Source organism: Varanus komodoensis, unplaced genomic scaffold, assembly GCF_004798865.1.
Source record: "Varanus komodoensis strain SLA01 unplaced genomic scaffold, ASM479886v1 scaffold1, whole genome shotgun sequence".
NCBI lineage: Eukaryota > Metazoa > Chordata > Lepidosauria > Squamata > Varanidae > Varanus > Varanus komodoensis.
In genome coordinates, this window is record NW_025335268.1 from 56598174 (window position 1) to 56618523 (window position 20350).

The 20350-nt window shown below is 37.8% G+C and overlaps 1 protein-coding gene across 2 annotated transcripts in view; it reads left to right on the forward strand.

Annotated features, from left to right (window-relative positions):
• The window catches only part of REV3L (REV3 like, DNA directed polymerase zeta catalytic subunit), a 73863-nt gene that overhangs the window by 24189 nt on the left and 29324 nt on the right, over positions 1-20350 (forward strand). The window contains exons 10-16 of one of the 2 annotated variants that reach the window (XM_044426290.1): positions 4083-4205; positions 4734-4971; positions 9494-9633; positions 10587-14736; positions 15302-16191; positions 16977-17062; positions 18716-18841. In XM_044426290.1, coding sequence (XP_044282225.1) covers positions 4083-4205; positions 4734-4971; positions 9494-9633; positions 10587-14736; positions 15302-16191; positions 16977-17062; positions 18716-18841 — 5753 coding nt within the window. Of the gene's footprint in view, positions 1-4082; positions 4206-4733; positions 4972-6148; positions 6155-9491; positions 9634-10586; positions 14737-15301; positions 16192-16976; positions 17063-18715; positions 18842-20350 lie in introns of both variants that reach the window. The other variant, XM_044426300.1, reaches the window with a different exon arrangement.

Here is a 20350-nt window from a genome sequence, read left to right on the forward strand (position 1 = left end):
TGGTATGGATTTGTTGACAGCAGTCAAAATACTATTTGCTACTAAATGAAGAAGTAGTAGAGTACTTATTAAGAGAGCAAAAATGATGGAGTAAAGGGATATGAAGACAGATATGGGATCTTTCCATGAGAATTGATTAATGTTTGTTCTTCATGTTCCCAGTGGCTCATATATATTGGTCACATGCCTGTGCAGAGCATCATTCAGAATATTCTAAACTAAGCAGAGCTTTAAGCACCTCTTAAACTCACCTCTTCAGCAAACACTCTTGACATGGTTCCTGCTTGCCTCCCAGTTCCTTTTTATCTGCTGCAGCCTCTAGTAGCATTTGGAAAATGCTCTCTATGGCTTTCATTTAAACATCTTTGTCTTTCTGGGATGTTAAACAGAGCTTCTTTCTTTCATTCTGCTTTCCTTTCTTGAGTTTTTCCTCCCTCCTTTTCCCCAGGGTTGCATGGCCTTCAAGACCTCCAAAAATTTAATCTATTGTAGCAGGAAAATATCATGCTGACTGCCTCTTCTGCCTTCAAAAGGTACATACTGCCAGACCTTCACCAAGCAGGTTGGAAATAATAGAATAACATCTTTATGCCCTGCTGTAGGAGCAAACCCCCCCACCCACCCCAAGGCAGCAGACATTGAACCAGCCCCTGTATACAACCTCTGCTTCCATCTACAAGAAGCCTCCTCTGGCTCCTTCTCAGTTTCTGTCAACTTCTGCCCCCCTGGACCCTGAGGGAAAGAAACTGGGCTCTGTAGGTTGCAGCGTTTGCTGCATGGCAACACTCTATTTCAGAGAGGCAAACTATCAACTATTTATGTGATCCTTTCTTCAGTTCTTGAGGAATGAAAAGCTCACTCTGCTCCAAAGACTCAGAGAGAAGGAAATTATATTTGATAGTTCATAGAATTTATCGCACTGTTAACCACTGTTGATAGGCTGACATATATGTTTTATAGTTATGGGAAAGGTGATACTCCAGAGGCCCATAGACTGGCAGGCCAACAAATCAACATGGACAACTGCTCACTGTAGTTCTAAGGCCATGGCAGATCCTCAAGATGCTGGAGCAAGTGTAGAAGACCTCCCATTCAACAGTGAGAATGGTTCTGACATAACCCCTGTACAGGTTCAACTTTCAGAACCACCCCTAATCTAATTGTAATAGTCACTACCAACATATCCCTTCATGTTGGAAAAATCAGTGCAACTCACTCAGGATTAAAACACTCTGGTCTCCTTGAGAGTGTGTGCTACATATCAGCCAACTTGAACTTCTTGCTGTTGCCAGAGCCCCGCAGGCATCTGAATCTGTTGTCACAGAGCACTTTGTCCAAATCGGATGAAATCATTTTCTTTTATCTCATCCTCAATAGCTGGGATGGGAGAGTTCACTCCCACATTACTCCACTTGTCATAAACCTGATAGGAGCATCTGACAGCCTTCCCAACTTTGCTCAGAAGATTAGGAGCAAAAGGCATGCAGACAGTTCAAATGGGGGGTATTCCTGCAATGAACCTTTTTGCCACAGCTCTAACTCTGAAGTTAGAGTTCAGAGTTCACAACTCTGTGTGTTGTCTTTTCTGCAGCAGAGTTGGTCACAACCCCTCCTTCCAGTAGTGTGGTGGTGCCCTAATGTACATGTCCCCCCGCCCCTTTCTTCTGATCACACAAGCTGTAACCAAAATATAGAGCAATGGAGCTCATTTAGTTATTTAAAACTTTTCTATGTCGTCCCATCACAGACATCTTGGGACAGTTTACAAAGGTTTATTCATTGCGTTCCAATAACCCCAAGTTGACCAGGACAAATGTGGTTTGCAGCACTCCTCATCTTATCCAGCTGTATTTTCCTTTGTCTTCCTCTCTTTCTAGATCTCTGTTTGATAAACAATGGAAGGATCAGACACCTAGACCTAAAACCCTAGTCTCACACAACCAACCCTATAGATTCTCCAACCAAGTTTGAGAAATGTGGGCAATGTTGTGTAAACATTCTGTTCAGGTTTTATATGTTGCCAAGTGAAAGAATTTTCAGACCTGTCTAGCACCAGTTTAACAAGACCTGATATCCTGTAGTCTACCAGGCATCTTAGACTTTCTTTGAAAGGGTTAGCACTCTCATCTCTCAGGGTTTATCTAGCATTGAACTTGGCTAATCATAACATTGAAGGGTTTTCCCACCCTCCAGACAAGCAGTTCCTTAAAGGCTTTGCTGAGCCTTTAGTCCTCTGGCCATAACTTACCTTAGGTTCTTCAGTATAGCACTGGTCTTCCTTGATGCCATTAGGTCAGCATGCATGGTGAGTGTTGTGCTCAAAATTAACTGTCTCTTTTTTCCCAAGGACAAAGTAGTCTTACAAAAAGACTATTCCTTCCTTCTGAAGGTTGTCTCTCAATGCCATTTGACTCAGACATTATACTACTTGTCTTCCTCAGCCTACCGCCCCAATGGACATGAAGCTTCATTCTCTAGGTGTTTGAAGGGCATTCTTCTAAATCTCTAGAGCCCCCATTCATTAGAAAATCCACACATCTCTTTGTTTGCTGCTTTGGTCCAAGAAAGTTCAACTGATGACTTCAAAAGGCCTTTCCCGGGTGGGTAGAAGCAACCATATGCCACACTTACCAATTTGCTAACCTCCAAGTTTTCATACAAGTATAGGGTCAGTCAGCCTGAGCCATAGTTTTCTCTGCCAGATATACCTAGCTTCCTCAACTCTAATGTGAAGATTTGCATTTATTAGGCACCACCACCTGGATATCAGCTCACACTGATGCAACTTTTGACTGAGCAGTCATTTCTTTTATCTTGGCATGACATTTCCTTCCTTTTACTGCTTTTCAGCCACCCATTTTGTGTGAATTACAAAAACCATGGAGGAATTCAGGTTGTTTACCTGTAACTGTGATTCTTCATATGATCACCTGTGGACTCACACAACTCACCCCCTCTGCACAACAAAGGCTCCCTTTTTTATTTCCTCCACTTTCAGAATTGACAGGCAAGCAGGAGCCATGTATGAAACATACACAGGGGATGTGGGCATAGCTCCTGCCTAAAGCTCTGTTTAGCTCTAGAATGTTCCATGTTATGAGTAAGCTACCTGTGCTTAGTTTTATGTAAAGAAAATATGGCTTGGATATAAATAAATACCGTGTATTTAAAAATGCCACAAGTTGATATGAAAATAAATGTATATGTATAATTGTTTTATGAAATGTGTTAGTAGTTACTTGGTGATTATGTAATAAAGGTTAAAGCATTTTAATGGCAACATAAATATACTTTTGTTTGCTTTAAATCGGACTTCAGGCTCTCTTCTGACTATAATAATTTCTGTAACTATGCTTTCATGTCTGTATATCCAATTTTAACTATATTTATACCTATACATGGTGTTAGGAATACAGTTAATATAAAGAAACTTAAGATGGGCAACTGTAAAGAAGATAGGAAATGGATTACATGTTAGAAATATAGATGTATCAATTACTAGCTGAATAAGAAAGCATGTATTAAGAGTGTGTTTATTAAGCTGCTACAAAGTGGGCCAAAAGTAGGAATACAGTACTGATCGTATCATGTTTAGTCTCTTAGGTGCTTGAAATGTCCTCCATCAATGTTGCAACATTCCTGGAACCTGTCCCCTACATTGTGACATGGATTCCATTTAGCACCAATGTTGATAATGCTTGTGAGATGAACTCTTTCAATTCACTGTATACCTACTTTTGGCCGACTTTATTACCATATAGTTACCATGTCACTATTTGAATGTTATATTTAAGTTACTTGTATATCATGTGCTATGCATAATAATTCTCTTTTTAGAAAGGAAAAAAGAGCTGGCATGAGGTTCCCTTGATCAAAATGGAAAATATTGATGTTTCAGAAATGTTCAACACCTGTCCCTTTTGAACAGCACAAGCAGTATGAAGTTGCAAAATTCCCCTACCTTAGGTGTCCCTAGCAATATCTTCCAAAAACACTCTTCAAGTAATTTGAGCAGGCTAATATGTCTGTAAAGGAAAATCTTGTAGATGTCTCATGTCCATGATTCTTAACCTCATTTTTAGAGTCCAGCAGCAAGTATAAAGAAGAAAATGCAGTTATTAATGAAGAAGCCATTTTGAACATCATGGAAAATAGTCAGCATTTTCAGCCTTCTCCTCAGAGATTACATAATACCCCAGTGTTCCGTAAGTCTGATCCAGAAATATGTTGTCCTTTTCTACAGTAAGAAAAGCTATTCTGCTGTACGTTGAAATTTTATCACTAATATCACATGCTGTTTGCTAAATTGAGTTTCTTTCCTCCAAAAATAGATTTCTGGAAGAAGTGTTCTAGTCCAGTCATTTACAAATAGTTCTGGACTGTCACTGTCTTTTGAAAGAGGAGTCTATGATTCCTAGTATGCTGTGGACCCACATTCTAGTGAAAGCTTGAGAAGAAAGTATAATTATTTCATATTAAAATATTTCAATTATATATTAAAAGTATTTTTTTTAGATTTTGAAAGAATAAAAGAGTCATCAATGTTAAAGATTTGTTCATGTGAAATTTAGCTTTGTTTTTAAGTGTTCGGTCTGCAAATCTGAGTTATATAGGCTTTTAAAGAAAAAGAACATGATCTCTTGAGTCCATAAGATAAACATAGTTATGGATTTCTTAAAAAGCAAGCAAGCTAGCTGTAGGCTAAAAGGATATGTCTGAATTTGTTTCTGCAGTGGATAATAGCACTGATCAAGCCATGATACAGCTCTTGGCTGGATTGGAGGATGATGAATATGAAATTGGAGGACAGAATACATTATTGCAAGAGTTTTCATCTGGAAACTGTAGAAATCCACAAAACAGTGATGATGAAGAAAATGAGCCACAAATTGAAAAGGAAGAAATGGAGCTCAGCTTGCTAATGTCCCAGCGATGGGACAGCAGCCCTAATGATGACAATGTGAAGAGAAGGTATATTTGGATTGTGGAATTACAGAGTTTTATAGTATATTATGAAAAGAGGTAGGGCAGGAAATATGGTTGATTATACAAACTCAAGTGGTTTTACAAGCAGGCAGCTAAGAAAACACAATGAGTAGTAATTAATCCAATTTTAAATGACAGAGTAGATGTTTCTCATTTGTGCTACAGGCCATTCTAGAATTATTCTTCTTTTCCTATATTTCTATAGGGACATATTCTACACAATAGTTATTTTATATTGTGCTCAAGAGCCAAAGAACTCAGAAAAAGTAACAGCAATTTGTATAATACAATAGCATATAGTACAAATGTAAATACACAGCATGACATTCAGTACAAAAATGAAAAATAGGTATTAGAAACTGTTTGAACAGTTGAACACATTTCATACATTCAGTAAAGTAGACCCCTGCAGAAATAAGCCTGCCATATGCCATTAAATGCAACTAATTAACCATTAGATGTTAATTAGAGGTTATTTACTACTCTGTATTTGGTTTTTACAAAAGCCTATTGTTTTATTAAGGCATATTTTGCCCTAAGCAATATGGTCCTGAGCAATAAGCCCCAAAATCTAAACAGTTAAAAGGCAAGCACCAAGTGACTTTTTTAATATACACATATAGCAATCTTTTTCTTTACTCATTGATAGCTTAGAGTAAGTTACAAAAAATATTGCTCAACAATGTGGTAGGAACAAAAAAGTTTACTTTAGCCCAAACTTCCCAAGCAGGTTGCTTGAAGTCAGGCACTGAAAAAGTAAGGCACTAGAAAGGTGTCACAGTGGAAACCAGGCTGACTTCTGAGGAGTTTATTCCAGAATTGTAGAGACACTACTGAGGAGGCTGTCTTCCTGTTTGCCATTAGCTGTGTCTCCTTTGGAGAGGGCTTTAAGGGGAAGCCCTAAGAAGTTGACTGTGGTAGGTGGGTAAATTTTAAGTTGAGAGAGACACTGTGGCAGCTATTGTCCCAAGCTGTGTAAGACCAGCACTTTTAATCAACTCAGAATCCTATAGACAATGAACCAGCACAAAGTGAGCCAGAAAAATTGGTGCTAATTGTTTAGACATTCTGTACTTAGCTATTAATTTGGCCACTGCATTTGCCATGCTACAGCTTCTGAACAGTACCATGTGGAAATGCAATTGTGTAACCTAAGCTGGAGATTACCAGAGTATACATTACTGAAACCAACTATCCCTGTTAGCTCTGCTATGACAGAAGCCTCTCCATGGCACTAAGGCTACCCAAGTCTCACATGGCAAGAGCGCTGACTATTGAAATGCTCCTTAAAGGGCATTTAACCATCCAGAACAGGTTGAAAAATCCCCATCTGGTCCAAAAGCTGCCCACTAACAGCATCTCAGTTTGTCTGGACTGAGCTTCACTTTATTAGCCCTCATCCAGTCCATTGTTGCAGCCAGGCACTGGTTTAGCACATTCACAGCCTCACCTAATGAAGATGAAAAGAAGAAATAATGCTGTGTGTCACCAACTCCAAATGATCCCATATAGCTGTTTCAGGTAGATGTTAAGTAACACAGGAGACGAAACAAACCCCTGAGGAATTCCATGCTGGTTTCATTATATTAATTCATTTTAGACCTGTTATTCAGGGTTTTCTCTGTGCTTGCTTTCTCTTTCATTTATAAAATAGCTTGTTATACTTTTGCTTAATAAAAGGCATTTTTCTAATTGGATTGTTTGTAGTCCCTAGCTTCAAATATTGCTTGCAAGCCATGTTTTTAAGCAACCCTTGTTTATCTAAATATGGTTTTTATTTATTTCATTTCCATATTGCCCCATAGCCAAAGCACTCTGGGCAGTTTACAACAGTACATAAGACAAAACAACATGATACCATAATAACATACAAATACCATAAAAACAAAACAATGTTAAAATAAATTTAAACTTATTTTAAAAGAGCTAAAAAAAACACACAGTAAAAAGACCTTGCAAACAAAAAGTACCTGGATAATCCTCTCAGGCCCCTGGTAACCAAGCAAATTTTTAAAGGACTCTGCATAAAGGACTGTCTTGAACTGGAACTGAAAAGATGGCAAGTCTCAGCAAGGAGGTTGTTCCAAAGATGGGGGACCACCACAGAGAAGACTGTCACCACCTACCAAGCCTCCCGCAGGTTTGACACTTGCAGGAAGACCACAGAAGTTGAGTGTAGTGTCTGACTAGATGACAGTTGGCAGAGGTACTCCAACAGGTAGTGCAGCCCCAAGCCATGTAAGTCTTTAAAAGATAAAATCAGCACCTTGAATTGGGACTGGAAGCATACAGGCAGCCATTGTAAGTGCGTCAAAACTGGTCTTAAATGTTCAGACCTACAGGTCCCAGGTATTAATCTTGCTGCCGCATTCTGCATGAACTGCAGCTTCTGAACTGCTTTCAAGGGCAGCCCCACATAAAGTGCATTGTAATAATCTAATTGCAAAATTACCAGAACATAAATTATGGAAATCGGGCTATTCCTGTCTAGATTGTGGTGTAGTGGGCCACCAGCTTAAGCTGGTAGAAGATACTGAGACCACCTGAGCCTCAAGTGACAAAGGTAGATCAGGGAGCATCCCCAAGTTACGAACCTACTCCTTCAGGGGGAGTGCAATCTAGAACACCCTCCATACAGTCAAGGGAACCACCTAACTATAGCATACTGATGGCAACACACTCCAAAACTCCAGATGACCTGGTGCAGCAGTTTCATTTAAATGTTAAACACCCTGGGGACAGAACAGATCCCTGAGGGACTGCATGCTGGAGAATCCTTGCAGCTGAACAGTATTCCCCAAATACCACCTTCTGGAGATTGCCATCCAAGTAGAAGCAGAACTATTGCAACACAGTGCATCCCAACTCCCAGCACAGAGACTCACCCAAGGAGGATCTCATGGTTGATGGTATCAAAAGCAGATGAGCTGTCCAGGAATATCAGCAGAGTTGCACTCCCTCTGTGTCTCCTACTATAGGTTATCATACAGGGTGACCAAGTTGGTCTCATCAAAGAAGCCTGGAATTGATAGTTCAGTTCTGATTCCCATGTTACAGCAAACTATACACAGGAGAGAAGAACTCTGCATACGTGAAAGGAAGTGTGCACACCTGTGGCACATGAGAGTTGGGGTATATAGTGGTATAAACTTGAAAGATCCAGCTCAGATCTGTATTCAGCCATGGAGCTCACTGGGTGACTTTGAGCTTACCTCTTCCCCCTCCTGGCTCGCTCATTCTCTAACTTCACAACATTGTTGTGCGCTGAACACGACAGCAGGAGTACAAGAGCTTCTTGAAGAAGTAATAAATCTTGAATGTAATAAATCAAGAACTTCTAATCTCCAAGCCCTTGTTTGAAGATTGGGAAACAATGTGTGAGCTGAGCCTATAATTGCTGAACATTGTGGTAGGAATAACCAAAATACCAAGTTATATAATTTGGCTTTCTTAATCTGAGACTGTTTGCATACAAAGCATGAGCTCCACAGCTGAGATAGGGCCTCTCTGCCCTCCTATTGCACTTTAACTTGCAGAAATAAAGTAGTAAGTCTTCCTTGGAATTGATACAGAGTATTTCATATTGTGAATTAACAATTTGACCACTTGGCACTAATTTCTGCAGTTTGAAGGAAAGCATTGGACTTGAGCCCAAATGTAAATTTTGCCTGTGCCATGAACTCATTATGTGGCTTTGGATTCATTTTAGCCTCTCGTAATGGCTTTCAAAATACCATTGCCAGGTCAGCAAACACAACCAAACAGGCAGGGAAACAACAGTTCAAGTTGTATTGCCTACAGTCCTTCTTGGAGATGTATAATACTTTAAAGGTTATGCCACATGTGAGAATGAGGAGTGAAAATTATGTGGAATATAGGACAATCTTTGGTTTTCTAATGAAAATATTCTGTTGCTGCCAGTTAGTGTAGACACTGCTGAACTAGATGTTCCGATGAGATAAACAACTCCAATATAATGTTCTTTGAAAATAGTCAGTTTTGGGCATATCTTCCATAATTTATGTGAAACAGCTCCTGTTCTCAGGAGACGGAAATACTCTGATGATCACTTTTTTGCACCCTGTCACTTTGAAAAATAGAGACATAAAAGCAAGATAATGTTTCCTATTTTTTTTCAGGTGCTTGATTCTGACCACATCCTTAGTGTAAGAAGTAAATGTCCCATTTTTTGTAGAGTTTTGGTCCTTTCTTAAATAAAGTACCCCATACCCATTACCATTAAACTATCAGGATGCTAGCCAAAACTGTTCAGATAGCCAGTGTGCTGTAGTGACTCAAGAGATCTGGGTTCACAGACCAGTCACAGACTTTCAAGCCAACCTACCTCACAGGATTATTGTGAGGATAAGATTTAGAGGAGGAGGAAATTCATGTAAGCCACATTGAGTTTCTTGAAAGGAAAAATGGTGGGGCATAGGAAGCTTTTCCTGATGTCTATCCTAAATATAATCAATAATAAAATAAATAAAATAAGTTGCACTTCTAGGTCAGTGGGCAGAAGTAGGAATCAGAGCTCAAGTGAAGATGATGGCTCTTCAGAAGATGATATGGATTGGAATGATAACCATTTGCTTCTAGCAAACCTATCTATACCTCAGTTAGATGGAACTGCAGATGAAAACAGTGGTGAGTAGACTTAAAATAGCTTGGGATCTCATTTTTCTATGGATCTGTATTGTTCTTCTCTCTGTATTAAAATATCCCAGTTGGTCCCTTTATAGAATTTTTGTTCTGATTTTCAGCAGCAGAATGTACTGAAACAGAATTCTCATGATGAATAGGAATAGTAAAACTTCATTATTTAATATGTCTCACACTTTCTTCTTCAGTTATCATTAACTTTACTGGCAAAGCTGGTTTCCTAAATGACCATAGAATTATAGAATAGTAGAGTTGGAAGGGGCCATGCAGCCCATTGAGTCCAACCCCCTGCCATTGCAGGACACCAGGTTACACCATCCCACTGAGATGGTTGTCTGGTTTTCTTTTTGAATGTCTCTAGTATGGGAGAGCCCACCACCTCTCTAGGCAGCTTGTCCCACTGTTGTATTGCTCTGACAGTGAGGAAGCTTTTCCTGATGTCCAGCCTGAATCTGGGTTGTACAACTTGAACTGATTATTCAGTGTCCTACACTCTGGTGTCAGCAAGAAGAGATCTTGACCTTCCTCTTTGTGACATCCTTTCAGGTACTTACAGAGGGATAAATGTATATGATATGATATAGATAAGTAGGAAGATTTTCTTTTTGGTTCAGGTTTTCTATCTATTATTCTAAGATTATGGATGATCATTTGTTATCCTAAAACTCTCGCACCATGTGGTGCAATGCTCTACACCATTTCTTAGGAATAAACCCCATTGAACTATTGAGTTGACATATACTGTTACTGGAGAAAAGCTTTAAAATGGAAATTAGTTGTCATAGGAGTAGTTTTCTTTATGACCCTTAATTGTACATTTCCTTAGATCTCCAGTAATTATCCATCATTTGACCCAACCCATCTTTAAACAATTGACATATGAAGGAATATAATTGAAAGAGAAAATTGTTAACAATTGCTTGTATGTTCTGTTCTAGACAATCCTTTGAACAATGAAGGTTCTCGAACCCACACCTCTGCAATTGCAACAAGCAAAGCGTCTGTAAAGAGTTCAATTTTTCACAAGGGTGCTGCTACTCTGGAGCCTCCATCTTCTGCTAAGATTACCTTTCAGTGTAAACACACAAGTGCCCTTTCTTCTCATGTTTTGAGTGATGACTTAGAAGGGCGTTCTCAGCCAAACACAGCAGACATAAGACCAGAATTATCAGTCCATTCTTTTATAAAAGAAAGCACTTACAGTGTAAAATATCCAACATCCTTCAACAATATCCTCCATTCTGAAAATTCACCCAAGGAAAGTAATAAAAGTGAAATACTCCCAGTTTTGTGTGAAACTGCTTATGAAGACATTTCCTCAGTAAACAGACATTTGTCTAACAGAAAGTACACTGGAATCAGAAAGGCTGCAAAGGATGTGTCTCTGCATATGAACCACCAAACTGGTGAAAGTATTCTGGTTAAAAATTCTAACTTTTCAGATCTGGGTCACTCAAAAATTAAAGCATCCTCTGAAGCAAATAAAAAAGTCAGTAGCACAAGTATAAATAACCTTTTCCCAGCACCAGAAAACTGTGAGTCTTTGTCTTGCTCCGAGAGTAATCAAGCTAACATTCATTCTTCTGAAAGTAGCACTGATGTAGATGGCCTTAATCATCTTAAACTTAGATATGAAGAATATCAGGAGCATAAGAGTGAAAAAACAAATGTAAATCAACAAACAGCACATTACATGTTTTTCCCTAGTGTTGTCCTTTCTAATTGTCTCAGTCAGCCGCAAAAACTAGGTCCTGTGACTTATAAGCTACAACAAGGCAAAAAACAGTCTAGGTTAAAGCTAAATAAAAAGAAAATGGTGCTCAGCAATCAAGAGTCTTCAAGTGTTCATAATACTGCATCCATAAAAGAGAGCTGCTGTGTTCAAGGTAATGCTAGTAACAATGTTCCTGACAAAGAAAGTCCATTACTGACTGATACTGTTCAGGTGCCTCATGGTGCTTTTGAAAACAAAATGTCTGTGGATACTAATAATTGTATTGACTGCCATTGTGAGGATAGCACTCAAGAACCTGAGCAAGCATTTGGACTATGTGGAAATAAGTACACACTCAGAGCTAAACGTAAGATAAGTTATGAAACTGAAGACAGTGAATCTAGTTTTGGCATGCACAACTCAAAAAGCATTCTACCTCATTCTGTGGAAAATGATGAAAATTTGGATGGATCAAAAAAATGTCGAAAACGAAGAAAACTTTCAAAAAAGTTGCCACCTGTTATTATAAAATATATTATTATTAATAGGTTTAGAGGGAGGAAAAATATGCTTGTTAAACTAGGAAAAATAGATTCTAGTGAAGAACAAGTTATACTTACAGAAGAAAAAATGAATCTGTATAGAAAACTTGCACCTTTAAAGGACTTTTGGCCAAAAGTTCCTGATTCACCTGCTACCAAATATCCTATTTATCCATTAACACCAAAGAAAAGTTACAAAAGGAAAGCAAAATGCAAATCTACCAAGAAAAAGATTGGAAAACTACAAAATATAAATAGCAAAAATATTAAAAGAACTCTGTATTTCAGAAAGAGAATGCATGCTTTTCTTCCTCCCCCTCTACCTTCATACAGTGCTGAAGCTGAAGACTGCGACTTGAGTTATAGTGACGTTATGTCTAAATTAGGTTTTCTATTAGAAAGAAGTGCGAGTCCAGTTCACGTATCCCCACCTCGCTGCTGGTCTCCCACTGATCCAGATGCAGAAGAAATTACAACTAATCTAGAAAAAGAAACTTTAGTGTTTAAAAATGCCAACACATACAGCCCTAAGGCTATTAATCCCCATCTGGGAAAACAAAGTCAATCAAAAACTCAGGTTAAGAAATGTAAAAAGCAATTTGCAAGCACTAACATAAGAACTAATAAAAAGAAAAAGAGTAATCTGACTAATAAACAAGGAAGTGAGGCAAAGAAAAAGCCTAGAGCAAAGAAGAAACAAAAAACAGAAAAGGTGTCAAAAATGGTAATAGTTACAGATGAAAAAAATAGTATTCCTTCTGCAGAAGTTAAACTTGTGTTGAAGCACCGTGATTTACCTGAGAATGTTCAGAGCTTGGGAAATTCACAAGTATTTCATACACAGAAAGAGATCACACCAGCTATCTGTTCAGCAGGGCATCTACCATCAACACAACTTCAATTGACTTCTAACACACAAGTAAACCCATTGATTTATTTCCATTCACTGTTGGAAAATGAAAAGCCTGTAGGGCACCAAGGTTCCACTCTGTCACAAGAGGACATTCATCCAACCATAACTCCTGCAGTGTCTGGAAGGGAGAAAAACAAGCTAAGTTTCCAAAGATCGAACAATCAAAGTGGTGTATTTAGAAAAAAAGAACCATCCTTAATTCAAAATAATCTGTTTGAGCAATCTAACCCTATATCTCAGGTAGCACTGAATGCATTCAGCTCCAAGGACTTAATGCCTAAAAAGACAGAAGAGATTATAAATTCACAAAGCAGACTTCTATCCTCTGTTGCAAATATAAATGAAAACTATAATACTTCTGACACAACAAAGACTGATCAGATTCATCCTGGCAACTTTTTGCATTGTAAAGATAATCAGCAGCAGATAGTTTATCTATCAGAAGCAACAAAACATGCTGATCATATTTCTTTTTTTAAAACTTCTGAGGAAAGCCATGGATCATTTCAGTTACCAAAAAAATGCTTTGTAGCTTCTTTGAGAAGTCCAGTTAAAAAGCTAGGATGGGAACAGAAGCAGGGAGGATTTATTCTAGATATGTCACATTTCAACTCTGAAAAAAATATAAAACAAAGGAGTCTGACAGAAGCAATTTCTCAAACCAAAATTGATTCCCAGTGTAAAAGCAAGACTCTGGTAACCCCTTCAACATTCAACGAGGGACATTCTGGCTTAGCTGTTTTGAAGGAATTACTCCAAAAGAGACAACAGAAAGTACAAGTGAACAACATGCATGAACAATTATCAGTTAAAACTAATTTGAGCAGTGGTATTACATACCCTCTTGATCAAAGCAAATCAGTTAAAAAATCTCGTTCAGTTGCATCTCCAAGAAAACCTCGTGCTCCTAAGGATAAAAAAACAAAAGAAAAAAAAGTTAAGCTGTTAAAAGATACTACAAAGCAGCTAAATAGTAAAACAGGTCATATTACAACTGTAGATAGTCCAGCTTTTTATTCAGACCCAGGTTTTGAAAGCTGTTACTCACTTGAAGATAGCCTGTCACCTGATCATAATTACAATTTTGATATCAATACCATAGGACAGACTGGATTTTGTAGTTTGTATTCTGCAAGTCAATTTGTCCCAGCTGATCAAAATCTGCCACAGAAGTTTCTGAGTGATGCTGCTCAGGACCTTTTTCCAGGTCAAGCTGCAGAAATGGAAATGTTAAGTCACAACAGCAAAATATCTAAGGATGAAAACCATTATTCGTCAGACACCACAACATGGTTAAGATCAGGTCCACGAAGTCCTCAACTTTTTGATAAAAGGTGTCTGGATAACAGTGAGAGCCATCTCCACAGTCAATGGAAAACTAACATTCTTCCATCAGCATCTCAACCTAATTCACCAGAGGATGTTCAGCCAGTGGAAATCTGCCAGAAGGAGCAATTTCAGTTGGATAGAAATGCAGTGAAGAAAGGAATTTTTCTAAATCTTTCTACACCAAATAGTGATTGGAATCAAAATCACTTTAGAAAGGAAGCCACTTCTGAACCCAGTCAATCACTTGACTCTATTAGTATATCTTTTTCTTCTATTTTGTCTTCACCGGATGGTGAACTTATGGATGCCACTTCTGAGGATTTGGAGTTGTATATGTCAAGAAACAATGAGAGATTAACACCAACCCCAGATAGTTCACCAACATCTACAAGTTCTCCCAGATCTACAAGTTCCCCTTCACAGTCAAAAAATGGAAGTTCTACACCTCGTGCTGCTCATATCCTTAAACCTCTTATGTCACCTCCAAGTCGTGAAGAAATCATGTCTACTTTACTGGACCATAATCTTGCAGAAACAATTTATCAGGAGCCATTTTGTAGCAATCCTTCTGATGCACCAGAAAAACCAAGGTAATGTGACAGTACAGGTAATTTAGTGTATTTTTTCTATTTTGTATCTATGTGCTATTCTACAAATTTTCAAATTTCCTATTAGATGTAGCATTGATACACAATTATCTCCTCGTCCGATAATTCAGTGCCAGAATGCCATGAGTTAAAATAATTTTGATCTGTTAAAGAAAATGTTCCATGTCATTTTTTCAGGTTCTCTGTTTCATAGCAGTATGAAAAGCTTAACTTAGTATTTTTAGCTAATATTTTGAAATAAAATTAAAACTTTAAACAATTTCTGAATGTTAGAAATGCTGGTGTTGTAAACTTAGACATCAACAAAGATAAGAGTTCTTAAGTTTCTGCTGTTATTAACTGGGAAAAAGACTTTTATCTGAGGGTTATCCATTCATTAAAATACATTTCTGCATGTGCCAGTGTTCTGTTGAAGTCAGCATTACATAATATATTCTATTTCGGTTGTACATTAAGGAAAAATAATATCTAGTAAAACTACTAGGAAAAAAACCCCAGTATTTCTTTTAAGTTTAAAGGAAAATAATTGAAAACATTCTCTTCACAGAGAGATTGGAGGACGATTACTTACAGTAGAAACTAGGCTTCCAAATGATCTACTTGAATTTGAGGGAGATTTCTCATTGGAAGGGCTACGGCTATGGAAGACTGCATTTTTAGCAATGGCACAAAGCCCTAGACCAGGGTCTCCCCTTCGCAATAGCCAATTCACTACTGACAAAAAACAAAGAAATGGTCGTAAAAGTAACAATGACAAAAAGATCGTGATCATGCCTTGCAAATGTGCACCAAGCTGCCAACAAGTGCAGTCATGGCTTCAGACCAAAGAAGATTATGAACACTTTAAGAAAAGAAGTATCATTAAATCAATTGAGATAGAAAAGGCTGATGAGAGTCTGAATGTTGTGTCCTTGCATAAAAATGTGAGTTATCAAATGGTCAAGGCAGCTGAGAATTCCAGCTTATCAAACAACTCTGTTATACAATCAGAAGATCTTTGTTTTTCATCAAGTCCTATTCCCCCACAAATTTTGGAAAGCTGTGGTACAAATGAATGTGAACTGGATAAGACTATCAAAAGAGGGTCAGTGCCACTTGTCACTGCACCAATAGAAATGGACCAGGATGAAGATTATGTCAATTACAGTTCTCCTGATTCATCGCTTCTTCCTCCTTGGCAACAAGTAATATCCCCAGATTGCAAACCATCTGACTCAGCGGGTATATCAACCTCTGTGGAAGAAAATGAAACACTAACTGAGAGAGAACAGAACCTTGTCAAAAAGGACAACAGAATATCCTGCAGTGTCTCTCCATTGGCGAGCAAAGAACACGATGACAACTCTGAAACTGCCTGCCTGCATAGTACACCTATTGGAGAGAAAATGTCTAAAGGACGAATACCAGAAGCACTTGGACTTACTCCATTATTACCAGGTAAGCTTATTCAGAGAAAAGCATGATGAGATTTAAAATGAAAACAAAGCCATAGATATACCTGTATCGTTGGAAATGTCTGTCTGAAACCATATATGAAAGTACAATTAGCCAATCAATTTAATCTTTCCTAATATAAATTATAACTGTGAATATATATTCATTTAGTATTACCAAACTAATATATGTGCAATTAGCATGACCAAAATAATGAAAAACAGTTTCCATTCTTCCAAAGATAGTAACTGATTTTAACTTTGACCTGCAATACAACATTTTGCAGTGCCAGACCATTCTGTGCTGCTGTATTGAGCTTTACATTTTTAATCGTACTTCATTTAACTATTTATTAACGTCCTGCTTTTTTCCCCTTCCAAGGAGCTCAGGTGTCTTGCAAAACTTGCTTCCTCATCCCAATCTTATCCCCACAACAACAACCCTATAAAGTAGGTTGGTCTGAGAGTCTGACTGGCCCAAAGTCACCCAGTGAGCTCCATGACTAAGTGGGTACTAGAACCCAGATTGCCTGAGTCCCAGTACCATACTCCTAACCACTACACCACACTGGCTCTAATGAAGTACATAAGAAACTGTCTTACACAAGCAGACCCATTATTGTCTAATTCAGTATTGTCTATACTGACTGGTAGCAGCTCATTGGCACTTCAGAGGAGTTGTTCCTAACTCCACCTGGAAATGCTAAGGATTGAACCTTGGTATACACACCCATAATCATCTCCCCCTCTCTCTCCTCTTTTACTCCTTCTGTTATTCTTCAACCACAGAAGATCCAAAAAACCAGAAACTAACTCTTAGAAGAGCGCGCAATGCTGATGCACTTCGAAAAGTACTTTTAACAACTCAAGTTAAGGTAAAAATTGAATGAAAATAAATACTCCTTTTTATCAGCATCTGTCTTAATTTTTTTCTAGTACTGAAGTAAATGATTCTGTATTCCAATTATTTTATTTCTGTGTAATTATATTTTTTTCTTTATTGAAATTATAGTAAAATATTTTTCTGAAAGGTAACTGGAAACTTAAACTGGAGCAGAATGCAATGGAACCCTTAAGTGGGTTGGCCATTCTGAATGTACAGTTCAGTGTTATAAAATAATGTGATTCTCAGTTTGCTTTTCACTTCAAAGTGCCAGTTGGGCTGTTCTAAAGCCCTAAGTGACAAGAGCCAGGGCGCCTAAGGGATAAAACAGGGCACCTTCTCACTTGTGATCCTGCCTGTCAATTGTGTATGTTGGTGGCGATATTGAAATTCTAAAACTCTGCCCCGAGATAGATTCACCTGGCTTGAACACTTTGTTTATGACATTAAAAAAGTCCATCCTCTTCTTCAGGGCTTTTAACAATATAGTGTACCTTCTGATGGCTTTTATATCTACTGACTGTGATATTCTGTCTTGTTGAGGTTATATTCTCTTCTGTAAACTGCTGTGACTTCATTTACTCTGAAAACCAGAACAGATTTTTTAGATAAATGGAATGAAAATAAATATCTTTGGATATTTCAAATTCAGTAGCAGCTTGTACTCTCCAGTGTGCTGAAGATCATCACTGTACTCTGATGTGCACTACACTAAGCATTTTTACAGGCATTGCAATGCCTAATTCATTGTCATGTCACATTACACTTATAAATGTTGTGGTACTGTTCTGGAGCCAAAAGAACCGACATCCCTGCACTGAGCAAGGGCTTGGACGTGATGGCCCTTCTCAACTCTGTCATTCTATGATTCTGTGATCAGTGGGCTAATGTTGGTGAGAAGAGGAGGTATCCTGTCAGAGGTTTGGCAAAACAGCAACTCCAAGGAGTTGTTTTTCCAACTCCCCTCTCCCCACCTGCCTGCCCTTCCCTCTCTCCCTCTTCTCTTCCTCTGGAACTGGAGAGCAAATACAATGCTGCTTTTATCTTCTATCCTTTGAAAAAATAAAGTTTGCAGTGCCTTTTCAAAAATAAATTACATTCTCCTTAGTGGTCTTACTCATAAGCACATCACATTGGTTCCAACAGAGCTAACTTTGGGAAAGTCAGCATAGGGGAAAGACATTTGTTTTCCCTTAATTGTGGGAAGGAGGGTACTAAAAGGAAGCAGCTCTGACACTTGTGGCTATGTATTGGCAGTATGTTATTTATCATCTACTTTACCACAGACAGACAGACAGCATAAAAATATAAAATGCACATTGAAAAATTAATTATACAGCAATTTAAAAACAACCATTAAACATCCATAGAGGATCTGGTTCAGATAGATATATTTAAAAATTTAAATATATGTTCACTAAATGGACCTGTGTGTATGAAAGAGATATTTTTTATAAAAGCAGCAACTTGATATGCAGGCTTGTCTTCTTGGAAATTGCTACAAGGAGAAAACATATTTTATTCTTATTAATAATTAAATAGATATGAGTAATATGACTAATGAAGCCACTTCATCCATTAGGTAGTTATGAAATAGTTAATACTTGGTGAAAAGTATTTATTGTTGCATTCTTTCTGTTGACAGAATCAATTCACTGCTCTAACTACCCCCAAAAAAGAGACTTCTCAGATTTTAGGACCATCTTTAAACAACTCTTACGGATTTAAAATAAGCATACAAAATCTTCAGGAAGCAAAGACTTTACATGAGGTAATGTGTTCCAGCACTGAAGTTGCATTACCTGCTCTTAACCTCTATTTTCCTTCCTTGAGTCTGTTTTAGTAGTTAAGCTTTACTGGTTAAAGAACTTATTCTGTGGTGATAACCAAATATTGAAGATTTAAATATAGTCTGAATTGAAGGACTTCAATGTGTAATTTTGTGTATTTATGGGATCCATTTATTTTATTATATGTGCTATCCTTCTCATTAGACAAATAATGGGTAAGTTTGCATGACACAGTAATCCACCTTGCAAACCCCTCCACAGTGTGGGTTCATGGCACAACCCACAGTGCACCCAAGAAACAATCAGGCTCACCATAGGTTGTCCCGCATCTCCTTCACCCATAGTCCTTCTACAGGCCTGCATTCAGACCCTGCCTTATGTTCTCTTCTTTTGTATGCCCTGCAAGCTTTTTCTCCCTTTCCCTCTTTTTTTCATAAATTACTTTTAGTGATCTCTGAAGTGACAGTGACAGCCCTTTCGAAAGGTCCAAGCAGTACATTGCATGGGCCATCACTGGTTCACTGCCTTTCAGGGGCGGGGAGGGCACAAGAAATGCATGCAAAAGCTTCCAGAATTATTGTGGAAAGTTGGTAATTTGATGTCCACAATTTAAAACTACTTACTCCGTGTGGAATCAAGCTCTCTTTTAAACAGGAATAGAGTGACGAGCTATATCTACAAGCATGTCTGCACTTTTATTTTTGTCCAGTTGTCCCAGAGTAACCCAATTGCAGAGGAACAATGAAAAACCATTTTAATTAACAAAAGCCTGATGAGTTGCTGCAGAGCTAAAGAGACTCAACAGATTCAGCCACATATTCAATGGCTACAGGCTGCCCAAGCAAACAGGCCTTCCTAATCCTTTTTACATCTGAATCCCCAACTCTGGTTTCGTTCTTAAAATTAATTTTCAATGGTGAATGTTTACAAATCAAAATAAAAACAGAAAACCATTTATGTGATTTTCTTAACCATAAAAATGAAATTATTATAGTTTCCTTAAATAAGAATATATCCATTACAATAGATACATATGCAATGTTTGGTATATATATTTCATACATGACAAGATATGTGACTTCTTAGGCATAATTATACATACACTTCAACAAATGAGACCAAATATCCATATATTTCTCTAGTTGTAGATTATGCATTCAGAGCATTATATCCTCAGTTAATTATATTGTCTAATGTAGCCTTTTGTTCTTCCATTATTAAAACACTAGTTTTTTAGGTTGTTAAAAGGGCATGTTGGCCTTGCATTAAATCCACAAAACAGGTAGATAGTTGAGAAGTCCATTCACATCAGTAAATATGGAAGAGCTTTTCATCACAAAGTTTATCTGTAAGAAATGAGGAATGTAATTTCAGATTTATAGTTCTTGTTCAATTATCTGTACAGTATCACTTGATCTTTATAGATCAAAATGCATGTACACTGTGTATTTTTCTAATTTATTTATTTAAAACATTTGTATGCTGCCCAA